An 18410-nucleotide genomic window follows, 5' to 3' on the forward strand; every position below is an offset into this window, starting at 1 on the left:
ACATGCATTTTTATGCTGTGTTCCTGAGGAAGTGTTTGCTTGAGGCGTCAGTGACCCTTTGTGAATCAAAAGTCATCGTAATTTGGTCAATGTGTAGATTGAACCATAATTATGTATTTCTTTTCAAGTCACACAAACTATTCTGCTTTGTCCTGGTTCTGTTTTTTTGCTTCCAAGAAAAACACTACCTTAACTTTCCCTGGTAATCTGATTCAACTTTTTTAGTTTTCTGGTCAAATTTTAGGTCTGACAGAGAACTTGTTATTCTATAATTGATTGTTTGATACTTGTGCTGTTTAGTGGGTCAAAGGGAGACAGGAAGAGATGTTCTGTTTGTGAGTAGATGTTATGAAAGAAGGAATCTTGGAACAGTCGCTCCCTCTCTTTCTCCCTTTTAGCTAAATTTGTCTGTACTCTTTAACTGAAGTAACACATGAAAGTCAGGTCTCTGTGCCGGGTGCCTGTTACCTAATACAGATCTTTTCCAATCTAATAAAAGTAGTGATGATGGCTATCATGGGTTGAGCGGTTGAGCTTGCTGCCTCGGCATGAAGGGAGTGAAGGTTGCTGGCCATTGATGTATGTTTTCTCCAAGGGGAGAATAGAGGTCAACCAAACTTTCTAGAGTTGAAATTCAAGCAGTGCAGATTATGATTCAAATTGGTTGCTTTTTATTATTGTTTGTTTTTGTTGTACGTAAGCGGTGTGTCAGGTTATTCAATATGACTAAAGCAGGTTTTCCTTGTTTGCAGACATTTATAGGAATGCCGAAATAATTCAAACTTTTACTGATGAACTTGGCAGAGTTCTCCAGTATCTCGTGATTAGTGATGGATGATGAGTGGAAGGATTATGACTGGAGCAGTAAAGAGTTAAAAGCTTGTTAAAAACTCCCCCCCTGGTTTCTCTCTGTTATCAGTTCCTCTGTAGGGCACTACAGCACACACTGCATTTATTCAAACGCCCAGTGTCACACGCCTCTGTGGAAAAGAGCCCCGAGGACCATGCTTTGCTTCTTTTTCTCCTCATCAAGTCCCAACATTTGCTCGCATTTTCAAGCCCTTCCTTGTTTATTTGTCTGTCTGATGCTGAAGGAACAGGAAAAATCAGCTTAATTAGTACCAGAAAGATGAAGACCTGGCCTATAGATGCCTGGTTGTCTGTTATGCCTGTGCCTGTACATTAGAAAGAGTTGTAGGTGTAAAGTGCACCTGAGGCAGTTCTTTACATGCAATTATGCACCTTAGAAAAGTCATTCTCATCTCGTTGTACAATGCAACCCGTGTGCAACAGTGATATTCGGTAGCCTGGCATTTATCTGTGAGCCTGTACTGAAACCCATAGATATTTAAATGGCTCAATATAGATGTCTGAATTCCTCGGTGAAGAATTAATCTCTGCATCTATAAGTGGGAATCTGAGAGAGCATGTGATCACTTATCAGAATCTTCTCCCTGGTCTCTGCGTCTCCCACCCAGACTGTAGTCAGAGTGCAGAGCGAGTGCGGAGTGCAGAGGGTCATGTGGTGGTTTTAGGCCAGAGGAGGAGTCCATCTGAAAGGCATGTGCATAGGCTAGGAGGCTAGGAGGCTAGGAGGCGAGGGGGAATATAAGAGCAATAATCTTTGTTTCAAGCATGAGAGTCCTGGGAAATGTCTCATAAAGTCATTGATAAGATGATCCCTCTACATAATGCAGCCCATTGTTTGGGGGGCAGGAAGTCAGCTGAAGAACTGAGCCTATGTATAGTAATATATGATGTTTATAGTATTCTGTATGCACTCTCTGCAGTAGACCTTATGCTTACGTTTGTATTTAGGGAATGTCACGAATTGTTGAAAAAAATTGGATTGAGTGGGAATGTTATATGGAGAGAAAATCGTTGCGATTGTCAATGTCGTGTATGTGACTCCTAATTGTGGAGGAACTTATGCTGAGCTTGTGAACATGCCTAAAAAATGTTGGTCAATATTTAGCGTCAGTGTTATAGTATTTGCAAAACAGATGCAGCACTAAGAATCACATCAGTACTACAAGAAATACTCATATTTAATATTCATTTTGACAAATAATGTTTTAGTTTTTTTGCTTTTATTTAATTATGGTATATTAGTCTAACTAATGCCAAGACTGGACTATTTGAAACACCGGAAGTCTAATAGTTTGGGTGGAGGTTTGCACGTCATTCATAGAACACCATATTTTAAGCCGTTTTACCTCCATGACCTCGAGGTTTTTCAAGGCAATATATGAATGCATATCAACACATGTATTGTATTGGTCTTTATACAGGAAGTGGAGCTAGTATGTCTTAGTGGAAAATAATATTGGACTCTGAGAGAGAGTTGGTGTTGACAGAGTGCTAACTTAGAGGGGTTTAAGAGCTGCAGCAGGCCGTCATTCCTCTGAGGAATCTGTGGTCTGGCTGAGGAGAAGTACAGGTTAACGCTGCTGAATGCTAAATGTTAGCACTCAAAGGGGTCCATCTGTTACATAGACATAGAATGATATGTAATGTATGCGTTGTTATTAATGGCTGTAGGGGGCCATAGTGTGGTGTAGGCCTAGGGGAACATAGAGGAGATTTAGTAAGGTTATAAGTGAGACGCATACAACTCTTGGGACAGCCCCATTGTTGACCACCTGTAGCTTGAATGCTCGCAAATCAGGAGGAAATAAATCTATGATCATTTTTTATCTCCATCAGTGTGTGTGTGCGCATGCTTGTGAGTGTTGCGCACATGTGTGTGTTGTTAAGAATGATACAACAGGCCGCTAACACTGCTTACCTTGTCTCTCTCCCCCGTCAGGAGTTCTTTGACCATGCGAAGAAGCTCTGGGACGACGAGGGAGTCAAGGCGTGCTTCGAGAGGTCCAACGAGTATCAGCTCATCGACTGTGCACAATAGTGAGTTCCCCCTCATGACCTAAATGTTGCCATTAAGATATGGATTTCAAACACGAACAAAGGAAAGCTACCCTCACCAACACCTGGAATATTGCCAGCAGTAATGTATTGTGGGCAAATTGGTGAGATGGCTTTGCATTGCAGCCGTGGGGTTGATTTGGTTAGTTAGTGTACCTGAACAGTTTTTTCCAGGTCGAAAGGACTTGAATATCTTCTGTGAGTAATGTTTGGCCCTGAAGGTTTCGCTGTATGTACTAAAGGCCTACCAATGGTGTACATATGTCTGAAAAATGTAGTTTACATAGGGTGTGGTACACTGTTGTTGTGTCCTTAGGAAACTGCAGAACAGGCAAAACCTTAGTACAACTAGTGTACTGGCCATGTTTTGCATGTCCAGTACAAGTTATGGGAGTTTCTCAGTGATTGTGCCTACAGTGCCATGAAGATTGTTTGCAATGCTGCCCAAATGTAAAGACGTTACTAAGTCTGTAAAGTGGGGCAGGCATTATGATCTCTGACAAGCAGAACTGTTGTTTTTAGAGTGACATGTCGGATAGTCTTGCATTGGCGATAGAAGTTTCCTTTACAACGTCCTTCTCCGTTCTCAAAGCTAACACAACTCACCTGTAGAGAAACTCAAGATGTCAACTGCCTCCCTTACACTCCTAGGCCCCGGGCTGTTGAAATGGTCTGAACAGTATCTGTCATGTAGTTCACTGTACCATAGTGTAAACTCATTTATTTCTTTGACCTAATCTATCATAGCATTACAATGCCATAACACGTCCATATTCAGGTTATTGCTTTTGTTATTAAGATCTTAGTGAGAATTTATAACGCAAATAAGTGCAACTTCTATGAAAGCAAGTTTTAGTTTTTTATTTTTTATTTTATTTATGAATGCTGTCTGGCCTCTTAGGGGCCATCTCATGCTATGTTAGTGATCACCAAATGGTCTTATTGCTCTATACAGTAGTTCATGACATCACTATATTCCAGCATGTGATCCAGACTATGAACCTCTCTGGCCTGTAAAAGGAAGTTTGAATATGCAAACTGAGGAACTGTTCGTACTGCCCCCTCCTGCTTCCTCTCCAACTGGATGTACATGTACAGTAGAAATGATCAACACCCACCTACGTACGGTGTGCCACTCTGGGGCAGAGGCTGCAAACCTTGTTTTGACTGAGGCCAATCCAGCTGTGTCTGCACTTGCCCGTGTGGTTCTAAATATGCCCATCTGCTTTGATATGCATTTGACAAGGAGGAAGGATTCCTTGTTGCCCTCCACAAGACCAGTTCTGATGGAGGAGGGGGATCAGGTGATGGGTGAAGCCACGTGAAGTTGTAAGGTGGAGCTGATACTGTGGGTGTGGGGTGGGAGGGCTGAGTGTGAGTTTGTGTGTGTGTTTGTATGTGTGTGTGTGCGTGCGCGCGTGTGTTTGTGCAATGTGTTTAGCCACATTTTTTTTGCATTGACTTGGCATGTCTTTCTGTCGATGGGCTTGTGTGATGCCTGGAACCTTCCAGACGGCATGCCCTCTCCCACACTTCCTCTCCAAGCCATAAACTCCATGTGACCTCGCAGGGGAAATGTCTGAAGATACCATGTCCTACATGGCACCAAGCCCCGCTGTGTGGAAGGGCCTCTGAACCCCAGTGTATGTCAGGGCTGCTATTTCAAGCACAATCGCGCGACTTTTCACCGCTTTCGATTCAGACACTTCATACTCGTTTGTCACTCGAGTTCCTCGCGAGCGTTTGGATGTTATTCTCCTCTATCCCGCCTTGTCTTGGTTTTCTTACCATGTCACCAACATCATCCAACAATTGCTAGCTGACTTTCAGCGTCTCCAACTTGGTAGACACTGTGACCCGAGAACCAGTGGAGTCCATTCAACGTCTCTTTTTCAAGTGAATCGGCCTGTGAGTGCGTCCACAGGTCCACAGGTCGACGTTGCGCTAGCTGGGATACAGGTGCCGATTGGTGAGGAGGATCTGCTTGGCAGGCACCAACATGATGTTGAAGCACAGTAAGAGTTATGGCATACAAAAAAGGCTAAATCTCTAAATGCCTCATTTCTATTTATGTAGGACTAAGTTCCTTGGATAAACAAGCACTTTAAAGCCTGCATCTGTCTCACATGTTTATAGTTAGTCCACTAAATGGTGCTTTGGACATAACTTGAAAGTTCACTAATTATTTCTCACCTTATTGCAACAATTCTGTTGGATTTAATTGTCCTTTACCGTCCTTCACAGCCCTTGCCAGTCAGTGTAGTTTATAGGCGGACATGTTTTTTTTCCAACTGGGCTAACAATGAACGGCCCATTGGACAAAGGGACTGGAAATACGTATAGGCAGATTGCGAGCAGTTGTTATGCCAAAGAGCATGTCCGTATCGATGCTTTGGAATCCAGTCACCAATCAATGCGGACTCTGCATTGCACATTTCTACGTTTTAAGAGCACAGATATGTGTCTGCGTGTTGATTGATTATGAGCTTTTTTCAGCCATGGCAGGCTGGTTCCATTGTAAAGCATTCATGTCACCTCCAAAAATCAAATGCTTTATATGCACAAAAACTTCTTCGTCTTTGCTCACAGGCCCCTTTTCCCTTTGTAGCAAATGTTAGTTACACTCCTCAACCCAACATGACACAATCCATATAATGAGTTATTTTGAACTGTAGACTGTGATTGTCACTCTGTGTTAAACGGTGGCTGGTTTGTTATGGAGCTCAGTGTTCAGCAGCTCAGTGTTTGGCTTATGGCTGTGAAGAAAGGCTAGGGCAGAGTCAGAGACTCACCCAGACACACAGGGACTCGGTCCATGGGTCTAAAAGGCTTGGGTTGATGATAGGTGTTTAGAAATGGAGGTAGGGCAGGGGGAGAGATTAGAACTGATGGTTGGGCGCAGTTTAGAAGTGACGCTGGGTTTGGGACTGAGATGAAAGATCCGCCAGAGGCATGAGGCCAGTGTAAAGGCAGAGCCTGGAATGGGATTAGGGCTCGAAGCAGGCTACGGATGGTGCTGGGACGGGGCCCAGAGCTGGGGATAGGGAGAGGATGTTGGTAAGTGTTGATGAGTATCGACTAGGATGTGTGCTCAGGCTCATGCTGGGGCTAGGGCTGGGAATGAGCCCAGGCTAGGGTTAGGGCTGGGGCCAGGGCTGGGGGAATAGGCTTGGCTCTAGCCGTGGTAAGGGATGGGACTGGGGTGTTGTGGTGGTCACGGGACTCTGTCACCAGCCTAGGGGCCACGGACACAGTCATCTGGGACAGTAACGCATAAAGAATGGCCGCCATTGTCACTGAGTCCCGGCCCCTGAAGGGCCTAGAGAAACAGAGGGGCTACGCTTCACAAACACTGGCTCTCCTCAATAAGGACCCTCTTCTGTTCATGGAAGAGCCTGAGAGAGGGATATTTATACACTGGCTGCATGTCACTGATGCTTTTTCCTGTCTCGATTTAGTTTCATTATTTGTTCATATGTTGGCATTCTTTTTTGCCTTGACTGTGCTTTAGGTCAGAGGATGATGGAATTGGTCTGGGAGGGATTTGAGACTGGATGAAGGGGTAATTTAGTGCTCAGAAAGTTTGTCTGCCATTTGATTCTATCATCTGAAGATGATCATGATTCATGGTTCATGATTGAAGATTAGTTTGGAAGCCAACTGTTTAGAAGTCCATTGTTTTATACAGGTGTTTGTATGTTTAAAGACTTTTTACCCCAGATAAAATTCTGTTAAAGACTTTTTTGTTTCATCCAGATTAACAAAAAGCTTTGTGTCACTTGCGGAAATCAGATGACCTGCCATCAGCTGACTGTGAAATATTCAAAGGAGGCACTATGAAAGTGTGTGTGTGTGTGTGTGTGTGTGTGCGTGCACATGCGCATCATCTCCTCCGAAAGAGTAAGGAGTGGCTCCCTTGTCTGAAGCTCTGTTCATGTGGATGCTCATATGGTGGGAGTCCGTCCATCAGGGACAAACGCAAACCTCGTCCTTAAGATGGTCTGAACCCCCAGTGGGACCGTGCGCTCCCCTGGCCTCTCACTGTGGGCCAGGCCCATACAGAGGAGGTTTAGGACCATGCTTAGGTCCCTATACTAGACTCTTCTGAAAGAGTGTGTGAAAGGTTTGTTTTAGGAAGAGCCCTGTGCGTCATTTGGCACAATGTGTCTGATTCAGTCAATGGGGTGACAGACTATGTCTGCTTATTGGGGCCACGGTTGGAGTCCTCCACTTGGGTCAGGAGGACAGATGTGATTCCATCTATAGATTTAAACTAGTGCATTCTGTTTTTTTCTGATCTTGATAGACAAGGATTATCAAAAATGACAATCCTATAAAAAACTGGGATTTGGTCAACCATGTGCTGGGCCTGCTTGAGTTTATCTAACAGTACTTTTTCTATCCACATTAATAGTTTGATTCTGGAAAGTTATTTCAAGTTTGAAGATACATTCTTCTACATAGTTTACAAGCTGTGAATACAATCATTACCAGCTGGTTGTTAACTCTGTGTTAAACATGTTGGGTTTTATATCTGTAAGTATTAATAGTGGCTAATGGCTACCAATGTCACCATTACATTTCTGTTTAGATTTTATTCACAGAGACATTTGTAGCGTACAGCCACGACAACATGGACCAAATCTTCTCCAGGATCACACTTACACACCAAAAGGGCTCCTTGTCAGACATTCAGCATTTTTCCACCAGAATTTAGATTCTTTGAACAGATAAATAGCCTGAATCTTCTATTCAGTTTCAGTTGTTCAGGATTAAGAACCAGCATAAAGTAACAGATTTATAATTCTCCCAAAGTTCGACTTTTGAGATTCCCCTTCCCCTACTGTATTCCACACTCTTCTAGGGTCTTGATTGGAAGGTGACATGTTTTATGCTTTTACTGTAGTATTGCTGTGTTCTTATCTACAAGCTTTATGCTTATTGCTGAACTACAACCTCAGCAGTATCAGATGAAACTTGACTCCACCTAGGTCATACAAAATAGTGTGTAAAGGTGACACTGTGTATGGTTGTTGCATAATATTATAAAAGAATTGCATTTCAGGATTTGAAAAATGCATCCATTTTAGAGACACAACTGACACACAGAATGGGGAATAAGGATGGTGAACGGTGGATATCTGCAAGCCTGTAAAAGTGTGCAGACTGACATACACATGCATGCACAAAATAACATGCACACACACACGCACTCAAACACCCACTGCCCTGGAGTATGAAGGCATAGACTGCTGGAGGACAGTAGTGGCGCTGCAGGTTCCCTGCTCAGAGATTGTGGGATGGTCGTCCGTAGCTAACCCCCCTCCACGGAGGCCCCCCCCTCCTCCCCTCCCCTCTCTGCCTTCCCCCCACCCCCCTTAGAGCTTATGTAAACTAGCTGTGGAGCCAGGGCAAGCTGAGGCTATTTTTAGCAGCAGCACTGCAGAGCAGAAACTGGCGGAGGGTCACGTGTGCACAGCCGAATCAAAGGGAGTATCCCGGCAATGCGCTGTAAACAAAGGAAGGTCAGTAGCAGAAGGTGAGACACAGAACGCCTCTGTGTGTGTTTTGTGCGTGTATATGTGTGTGTGAGCATTGCCAGTCCTTACCTGCACTGTAATGTGCTGACACAAAGCACATCTATTAGCATAGGCTCATGTCTATAATATGGATACATTAACGTCTCTCTCTCTCTCTCTCTCTCTCTCTCTCTCTCTCTCTCTCTCTCTCTCTCTCTCTCTCTCTCTCTCTCTCTCTCTGTCTCTGTCTCTGTCTCTGTCTCTGTCTCTCTCTCTCTGTCTCTCTCTCTCTGTCTTTCATTGATCTTTAGACACCAGAGAAGACATTTTGCTGTATAATCATGACAGGAACTCCCAGCCCATAGTTACTCACGGTTACGCGTAAACCAACCTATCAGAGAGCAGCAGATTTCGGCATGCAAAATCCATCAAACGCACATGACCGTTTGTGTTAGCATCAACATCAGCTAGTTACACATCACATAGGATTTTAAGCCGCCCATGTCCGTGTGAGTTTGGCTGACAGTCGTTCAGGTTTAGCTCATGGTCTGGTCTGGGTTAGGTTACACTAGCCACCACCACCCACCAGCAGCAGCAGCAGCAGCAGCCCCACCCAGACCACTTATCCCTCTGCCCCACCTCTACTGGTCAAACAGGACTCAACTTTCACCCCCTGTGGAATGTGGTCAAAGGGGGCACACAAGCTATTTATAGTAACCTTTATATTTTGTCCCTAAAAGTGGTATGTTTACCAAGATGGTTTGAGCTGTAGGCTTTTTCAGTGTATGAGATAAATGAGTTAGCTGGCTAACTCATGTAAACTTTAATGTGTTACACAACCTGGTGTTTAAGTCTGCAGTGGAGTGCACCTTACCACAACCAAGAACACGTAGTCCCTAAATGTGTTCTGGTGCAAGATATTGGTGACCTATGCAATTGTATTCCTCTTCTTTCTACTGAGCAGAACATTTCAGATTTTTTTTATAAAACTACCTGGCTCTCGATTGTTTTCCTCTCTTAAAACTATTGTGGCTTCTATTTATGATGTCCTCATCAACATGAAGATAAGGACAGAGCTAAAGTCCAAATGTCCAAAAGGAAGCAAGAATGGACGGGATTTTGCAATGGAGGCTTATCATATTTATTGTCATACATTTCTAGACATAGATTTCTTATGAACACATTTCTATACTCCTATCAACCCATGACAGTTTAAACCAATAGGACTGAAGAGTGCTTGCTAGTAATGCAATTGAGTTTTTGGGAAACATCTGTTACCACTTTCATTGACACTTTTAAGTGTGATGGTAGATTATCACTCCATAACTAAAATGCTTAAATACAATACTATAATGGGACCTCTGACATTTGTGCATTTTTCTCATTGATGTACTCTCACAAGAATTCAATTGAGCATTTCGATTTGTAAAATGTAAAATCTTCAACCCGGTTTCACCATTCCTTTTTGTATTGCAGTCAGGCTCAAAAGTATTGTCCTCAAGTCTTGTTTTATTCCGATTTACATCAGCTTGTGTGTTTTTACATGCATTCTCTCCACTAATTGTATCTCTCTGTCTCTGTCTCTCTCTCTCCCTCTCTCTCTCTCTCACTCTCTCACTGTCTGTCTCACACACACACACACACACACACACACACACACACTGAGGGGGCCGCAGAGATGCTGGAGTCTTTCTCTCTCCGTGCTCGGAGACAGAGAGATGTGCTTCGCTGTGCTGTGTGAATGTATGTGAGTCTGGGAATGGAAGGATACAAGTATGGCCTGGCTTAGGAAGAGAGAAACGAAAGGAGTGGTATCGACCGACTGGGGTTACCATGGGAACCCAGCTGCTAAAAGCAGGCAGGGTCAGTGGAAGAGAGCCGTCTGTAACAGGGGAAAAGGGGATGCCATCTGGAGGAGGGAACAGGAACTACACAAACAGTGTTAAGAGCAGATTCAGGCCTCTTCTTCTGTAGGGACTTTTCAACAGCCAGGTTATGGGAATGCTGATTACTCACCTGTCTTCTGATAACTGGGCTATCTGATCCTGATAACCCGGTGTCGGGATTCTTTAGATGACCAAGGATTCAGTAACTATCAATAACACTGGATAAAGAGAACCAAGCCAAATTGAGGTTTTTATTTTAAGGAACTAGATGCTATTTATAGTTGATTATTGAGACATATCTGCAGTCAACTTTAATTTCAGTTTGGAGAGCTGGGTTAAGGGGTTATGTAATTCCCAAGTACAGTAGACTCCCTGTCTGACATGGACTTTTTGTTATTGACTTCTTATTAGTGAAATTAGGAAAATCTCATTTTCACCGGGTCAATAGCTTAGCTCACACCAGAACAATCTATCTAGCTTTGAGGTTGTAACCTCATAAGAATTCAAAATAAAATGCTGTTAAATGCACCTGAATTCTGTCTGTTTCCCCTTTTGTGTTTTTCCAACTTTTATATCAACTTGTAATTTTGCATTGATGATTTGTCCATTAGCGTTGGCTGTTTTTTGTTATTTAGCCGTGAGGAGTGTTAATAAGCATACAGTATCTCCTGGAGACCAGATAATCACATGATGGAGTCAAATCTGAGACCTCAGGTCCTGAACACATGGGTATTTTCGGAAAGGGATGTAAATGTTCTCCTAGACATTTAGCAAGGACGTGTTACAGGACAATGTATCTGAATAATCCTATTCAACACCTTTCAAAACTGGGTCTTGATGCGGCTCTGGAAACTGTATTCACAGAGCTGAAATAAAGCAGGTACTTCTGTTTACACAGTATTGGGTTTGACTGTCAGGAGTGTCTCCTTTTTCACTCCTATATGTAGGAAGCGCCCACTGAGCTGTTGATGGATTTGTCTCGTTTCAGACCCATCTCTAAAACTGTACAGTGTTTGTGTCTGGATGGAGGAGTTCAAGCCCAGCTCAGATCTCTCCAAACTCTGACTCTAACAAAGACTTGAGTTGTTCAGGTATCGTTGTGCTGCCTGTAGCAGTGCTTTGGGGTTGTCCTGCCTACTCCATACGTGGTACCAGGCTTTATGGAAATGTGTCAAACAAGAAGAAAAGGCTACAGCCGTTGGGGTCAATGTCTGACATCAAAGAATGTTTGTATAAGTAAACTATAGTTATTGTACTAAACATACTGGAATCCCAATACCTGAAGTAAAAAATGTTTTCACTGTAAGCTCACGAGAAGGAGAGTTTAAAATGATTTTGTCATTTATTACCTACTGAACGATTATGTTGATGAGCATTTTGGTGGCAAATCCACAGTATACCAGGGACCAGCCTCTGCTTTGTGTTTGAAATGGTTCTCTTTCTGCTGTGAGTTGCAGGCTGGAGTGAAGCGCTAGCCTGGACCATTATGCTAGGCCGAGCCGGTCAAAATATGGAAACTATTGATCCTCCTCTCTCCACTGCTAATTAAAGATGGTCTACTATTTGTAAAAAGTCAACCCAATTATCAAATGAGCACATGAGGCTGGGTCCACTGTCATTGACATGAAGGTTGTCTGTCTGTGGAGGCCTATCTCCGTACAGTTCAACATGCACACCACTTTAGTTATGCTGTGTTTATTCTAGGATTCCCCAGCTGGTATTTATCAATAAATGCATGTCGGGCACTGTATATCAGAATAATAATAAAATAAAAAAGTAAAGGTTATTCCAAAAGCTGAGCTTCAGAAGTGGAAGACCGGTTATGTCGGCATCATGTTGGTGGGCCCAAAAACATTTGATTATCTCCAGCTTAAATCTCCTGTGTTCCTCGGGCCTTTGTCACTTTGCCTGTCACCTGTTTTTTTGTCTGTTTGTTTTTGGCCTCTCTGTTTGTTTGTTTGTGTGTTTGTCTGGTGCTCCGTAACTTCGAGAACATGACCTCATCAGGCAGAGCACCCAAAACTGCTCTGTAGCACAGAGTTCTCTGGTTCCTTTTTTTTCTCTCGTTGGTCTCTAGTGGAGCCCCTGTGGAGCTGGGTGACCCATGTCCCCAAGCCCAATACTGAGCGCTTTACTGTCCCCCCTCTTCTCCCTCCCTCCTCTTCTACTCCTCTATTCCCTTATCCTCTACCCCTCGCTCTCCCTCACCCACCCTCACCCACCCCACCCCCCCCCCCTCTCTCTCTCTCTCTCTCTCTCTCTCTCCCATTGTGCTCTGAGTGCTCGATGGGCCACGCCACATGTGACCCACACCACGTGGGGCTGCAGTGCAGGAGTACTAGGCTGCCCCGGAGGCCCTGCGGCCTCAACTGGCCCTCGTCAGACACACAGAGAGAGGCTGAGAGATCTGGCCGAGCACACTCTGAAAAAGAAACCAGACCGGACTAAGCACACACAGAGAGGGACCAGGTGACATGCCCTAAGAAATAGAGGCAGGGAGAGAGACAAGGAGAAATGGACAGAGACCACACTGGCCCTAAAACATAGAAAGATACATATTTTTCCTTTAAACCATCTCACAGGGATAAAGCCAGAAATACACTGGCCCAAAAGCACCATGTGAATGACATAATTTCCTTAATCCATTTGCTCTCATAGAGTTGAACCAAGACAGATCAACTTGTCTGCTTCAGAAATAGTTGGACCTCAAATTAGGCAAACGTATTTAGTGTACTCACCAAGAGCAACTTCAAACTGTTCTGACCTTTTTTACAAGGCATTGTCTGAAAGGACACGAAAATCTATGTTATATTTTTGGTATTTTTCTGGATCAGCTTGTTGTGACTGAAAAGCCTATATTTGGCTCCCCTGTGTTTTACCAATAGCACTTGTCACATGGCAGTCACAGAACGCTCTGTAATTATAACCTATGTTTCTGCAAGCAAGACAGACTAAAAATACCCCACATTGTTGCATTGACGGGACACAAGCTGTGTATGTGTGTGTGTCTGACTGTGTGTGTGTCTATGTCTGCGTGTGTGTGTGTGCGCGTGCACATGTGGCTCTCGGCTGGTATGAAAAAACCCTAGATGCACAGTGTTTTGCACTGTGGTGCTGAGGAACCCACGGGGTGTACAAGTTCACACAGCACTAACATGATTAGTGTGTTTGGGTTCTCTGAGGTGTGGTCGTCGATGCACAGTGAATGGGAGACGAGGAGACGCTCGGAGAGACAGTCAGACTGCTCCTGAGGGTCGCTACTGCACTCTCAGAGGAAGCACGCTGGTGTTTGGGCTGTCATGTTCTAAGTCAAGTCACTAGTGACTGTGGGAGGACGTCATGTGGGTTCCGCAGGTCAGACAGTTACACTTCCTTATCTGATCGTCTGCTCTCATCCTCCTGTGATACTGTAAGTTTTGCTGAAACCAGCGATGGTTCACAAGTGGACTAGCTGTGACTTGGTTTAATAGCCCAGTTGGACTATTGACAGTGTGTGTGTGTCTCATCAACATCGAGGTTGTTATTGTGAACCAAAAGGACTCCTTCTGGTGTGTGTCTGTGTGCTGGTGGGAGTGTGTCTTCAGACAGGCCTGGGTCTGATGCTGGCTTGTGTTCATGGTTGTGGGAGTGTGTTTCCGGCCAGGCCTAGGCCTGGTGTGGTGTGTGTGTGTGTGTGTGTGGTGAAACTGTGCTGCTCTGGCTGCTGAACAGCCATGCTGCTGCCCCTGCACCCTGCACATGCTCCCTCAGCACCGGATCAGGCAGCAACAGTCAGCCATGGTGTCTAACCTCCACAATAACCACCTTATGTAATCATTCCAACAAGAGACGGACCAAAATAGCTCGGTCTGAGCAGTCCTGCCCTCTAGTGGTCGCACAGATGTATTGCCGTTTGCACCCAAATACCTCCCACTTAAAAAATCTGACATGGCACCAGGCCTGTGGACGGTCGGGCCAGAGTCCATAGCGCTGATGTGAGCGGCTCCTGTCATACATCAGTCTCTGTGTCCCTGGAATCCCGATGGTAGCAAAGCCAATTATAATGCAATGCTATATATATATATATATATAGATTCTATGTTCAATTGTATCATTCCAAGACTTGATGTTGGGTCTTATAATTTTTGAGGATATCAGATGTATGTAGGCAGCTTAGTCAGCTCTGTCTGATGGAGTGATTGTTATAAGTATGAGGTCATACGCAGGTCATCTACTCTCAAGTACAAAATATCAGCTAATTCTGTGTGTGTGTGTGTGTGTGTGTGTGTCATTGCAGTTTCCTGGACAGAATTGACTCCGTAAGACAGAGCGATTACACACCTACGGACCAGGTAATGCACCGTGTAGATGGATTTGTAAAGAGGTTTTGCATTTGTAAAAAATATCATTCTTTTCTTTGGCGTCTCACACGACCCAACAACCTTCTGATCTTCCTTTCAGGACCTGCTACGCTGCCGAGTGTTAACTTCAGGGATTTTTGAGACGAGATTCCAAGTAGACAAAGTGAACTTTCAGTGAGTCTCTTTCTCTCTCTCTTATGTCTGCACATTGGCGAATCACATGATGATGGCACACCCTTAAACTGACGAGTTGCTGCCGCTTCTTCCTTCAGTTACTTTTTTATAACGGTCACTGTATCTCCAGTGATTATAATGACGTGATTATTTGTACAATGATGGTGATTGCAAACGCTACCATAACAATCTGAGTGAATTCAGTGCAACGACATGCATGTTACATAAAAAGCAGACACTCAATAGTTGAAGGTATATGATCAACCATTAGGACCATGACTTCAGACATAATAAAAAGATTCAAGTAGGTTGAATAATCATTGTCGCTTCCAACCCTATGACTCTAGAGCCCACTTCCCTGACTGTCCACATGAGGGGGATGTTGTTCTAGTCAGTGTGTCATAACATGTTTGTGTGACCTAATATTCCATCTTCTCCACAGTATGTTCGACGTTGGAGGCCAGAGAGACGAAAGGAGAAAATGGATCCAGTGCTTTAACGGTGAGATGGATGGACACACTCAGGCCCACACACACACACACACACGGGAACACGCACACTTTAAGCAACGTTTCCTACAGTCAGATGGCTGAGTGGTTAGGGAGTAGGGCTATTAATCAGAAGGTTGTTGCTTCGACTCCCGGCCGTGCCAAATTCCCCCTACTTGCCTTTGGGAGAATGTCCCTGTACTTACTGTACTTACTCGCTCTGGATAAGAGTGTCTGCTAAATGACTAACTGTAAATGTATTAAATGTTTTGCTGTGTGCAACACCGATTGGCCCTCCAAGGTAGCAGGGTGTCTGAACACGTTTCTCTTGTTGACTTGTAGATGTCACTGCTATCATCTTTGTGGTTGCGAGCAGCAGCTACAACATGGTCATAAGGGAAGACAACAACACTAACAGGCTACGGGAAGCCTTGGATCTCTTCCGCAGTATTTGGAATAACAGGTGCGTCAATTTTTCTGCTATTCCTGTCAGCCAAAACCTATTGTTTCTGTGGCCTCACAAATATTGTTTTTTTCTTTTCTTGTGTTCCTGTTTGTCCTCCAGATGGTTACGCACTATATCAGTCATCCTATTCCTGAACAAACAGGACATGCTGGCTGAGAAAGTATTAGCTGGAAAATCCAAAATTGAAGACTACTTCCCTGAATATGCTCGCTACACCATACCAAATGAAGGTTTGTCAGAATCCGTGTCATAGTCATACTGAGTTAGTCAGAACACACTGAAGGCACTGTAATCTTGAATCTAGAGCTATATGCACTCAGAGGAAGTGCATGGCGGGGCCAGGATGGCACTGTAGCCTCGTGGGTAACTTTGTTCTCAGGTGTCAGCCCTGGGTATTGTATCAAGGCTCTCCTACGAGGGTTGATCAGACAGTTGAAACGGGTGTTTTTCTTCTTGTTTTCTTCAGCAACTCCTGAACCTGGTGAAGACCCTAAAGTGACGAGAGCTAAGTTTTTCATCCGAGATGAGTTCCTTGTAAGTATTTGAGCATCGGGGGACCAAGACACAAAAGCCTTATGATACTATAAATGTTTGCTGTGTAGTCGACATCCATAATCCTAATTTCTCTCTCCTTTTCCTCGTCCCTCCAGCGGATCAGCACTGCGAGCGGAGACGGCAGACATTACTGCTACCCCCACTTCACCTGCGCCGTGGACACGGAGAACATCCGGCGGGTGTTCAACGACTGTCGGGACATCATCCAGAGGATGCACCTGAGGCAGTACGAGCTCTTGTGATGGGACAGCCTCCATCGGCCTTCTGTGTTTTCTCAACCGTTCTGCATCCTCGACCCCAAAAAACCCAACCCAAGCCCCACCTGTCGGGGCAGATAAAGTACTACTGAAGTGTGTCAAAATCCTCTTCCTCCTTTTTAAATTGTTTTTAGACTGATTCATCCCCATTTCACAGATGTAAGGAAGGTTGGGGAACAAAGTTGTGCGTGACGCTTTTTATCCTTCCTTGTTTTTCTTCAAATGCCTTGATTTTTTGTCATTCCACTAAGCCTCGGGCTACCTCCTTATTTTTCCTTAAGACCTATTTTTTGGCTATGTCATTGGACCTGGACTGGCTGAGTGGGTGTGGAGGATGTGATAAGCACCCACAGGACCTCAGTGTAGAGGCATGTGGGTGTCTGTGTGAGAGCGTGTCTGAGTGAGTATGGGCTTGTGTGTATGTTTCTACACGTGTGTGTGTGTGTGAGTGGACATGTCAACTGCCAGTCGGAGCTGGCATCACCCCCGGACCTTTACCCTCTCCATCATAGTGGTCGCTCTGCTTCTCCTCTCAACTTGAAAGACGGCTTGTCCATGAATAGAGAGAGGAGAGAGGAGAGAGGAGAGAGAGAGAGAGAAAGAGAGAGAGAAAGAGAGGGAGAGAGAGAAAGAGAGAGGGGGGGGGAGTAGACGATGAAGAGATAATGCACTTTGCATCAGGTTACTTTTTCGGAGGAAGTATACACACAATGTAGCATCACAATATTTATTACTCTTTCACAAATGTTAGTGTTGCCGAGTTGCAGGCGGGCTGAGGGAGGCATCCCGCCTTTCCCCAGAGACGTGAGGACGGGGGGGGGGGGGTGAGGTGAGGTGGTGGGGGTGTTGGAAACGACAAAACGAAGGAATGAAGGAACAGGACAGAGCTTTGTGCACCTTAGTCCTACCGCTGCTCTCAGCCCAGGTGTCCTAGAGGAGTCCACCACACTCACTTGGACCTGTCTGTTCACAGAACCATTCTTTTAGCTTAGAGATCTTATTGGGGGTGGGAGGGGAGGGGGGGAGAACATGTATCGTTGGGTTTTTTGTTACCTTGTACAGACTGTGCAAGGTTGATTTATCCTGTACAGACTGTAAAATGTTATATTATTTTGTACAACTTTATTGAAAGAAAAACAAATCTACTTGTAGATCTTTGTGCCTTGATTATGGCTGTACCTGTAAATGAGCTCAGATGTAAGTATGGTTTTGACTGCGCTGTACAGCTTGATGTCAAACTCTATCAGCAGTAGAAGACTGCGCGTAGGGACTTTCTCTGTAGAGTTTAGTTTTTTCTGGTTTATAAAAAAGGAAATGCTGTTTAGTAAAAAAAAATAAAAATAAAAAATATATTAAAAAAAATAGGGAAAAATCCTAAAAACCTGTATACATTATGCAAATTAACCACTTACCTGCAGTGAAGACCAGACGTTGCAGCGCCATGCCTTTTCGTTTTTCCTCCTTTTTGTTTTGAATTTCACAGCTTTAAGAACATTGGAAATCCATTGAAAGTGTCCAAATTGCAACCTGGTGTTGTTTTAATAGGAACCAACTTTTTTCGATATGAAGTATGTCTGAAGTCTGTAAATGTGTGCGCATGTGTACATAAAACAAACATAGACTCACAGACACATTGTGTGTGTATGCGAGTGAGTGTACGTTGTGTGTAATCTTTTATAAATGTATGTACATGTAAATTTATAGGTCTATATAAATATATATGTACAATTATACATGTTTAATTATGTGTGTGCCTAGGTGTATACATACCTATGTATGTGTACGGTAAATATGTATACA

At 44.1% G+C, this 18410-nt stretch overlaps 1 protein-coding gene across 3 annotated transcripts in view; it reads left to right on the plus strand.

Moving 5' to 3' along the window:
• The window catches only part of LOC146271593 (guanine nucleotide-binding protein G(olf) subunit alpha), a 26449-nt gene extending 9027 nt beyond the window's left edge, over positions 1 to 17422 (plus strand). For all 3 annotated transcript variants that reach the window (XM_084708212.1, XM_084708213.1, XM_084708215.1), the window contains 8 exons: positions 2810 to 2907; positions 14607 to 14661; positions 14771 to 14844; positions 15287 to 15345; positions 15675 to 15795; positions 15898 to 16028; positions 16265 to 16332; positions 16449 to 17422. In XM_084708212.1, the coding sequence (XP_084564338.1) occupies positions 2810 to 2907; positions 14607 to 14661; positions 14771 to 14844; positions 15287 to 15345; positions 15675 to 15795; positions 15898 to 16028; positions 16265 to 16332; positions 16449 to 16595 (753 nt within the window). In that variant the 3' untranslated portion in view covers positions 16596 to 17422. The remainder of the gene's footprint in view (positions 1 to 2809; positions 2908 to 14606; positions 14662 to 14770; positions 14845 to 15286; positions 15346 to 15674; positions 15796 to 15897; positions 16029 to 16264; positions 16333 to 16448) is intronic.
• The last annotated feature ends 988 nt before the right edge of the window (positions 17423 to 18410 follow it).

Source organism: Hypomesus nipponensis, chromosome 10 (assembly GCF_054491055.1).
Source record: "Hypomesus nipponensis isolate SF chromosome 10, ASM5449105v1, whole genome shotgun sequence".
Lineage (NCBI taxonomy): Eukaryota > Metazoa > Chordata > Actinopteri > Osmeriformes > Osmeridae > Hypomesus > Hypomesus nipponensis.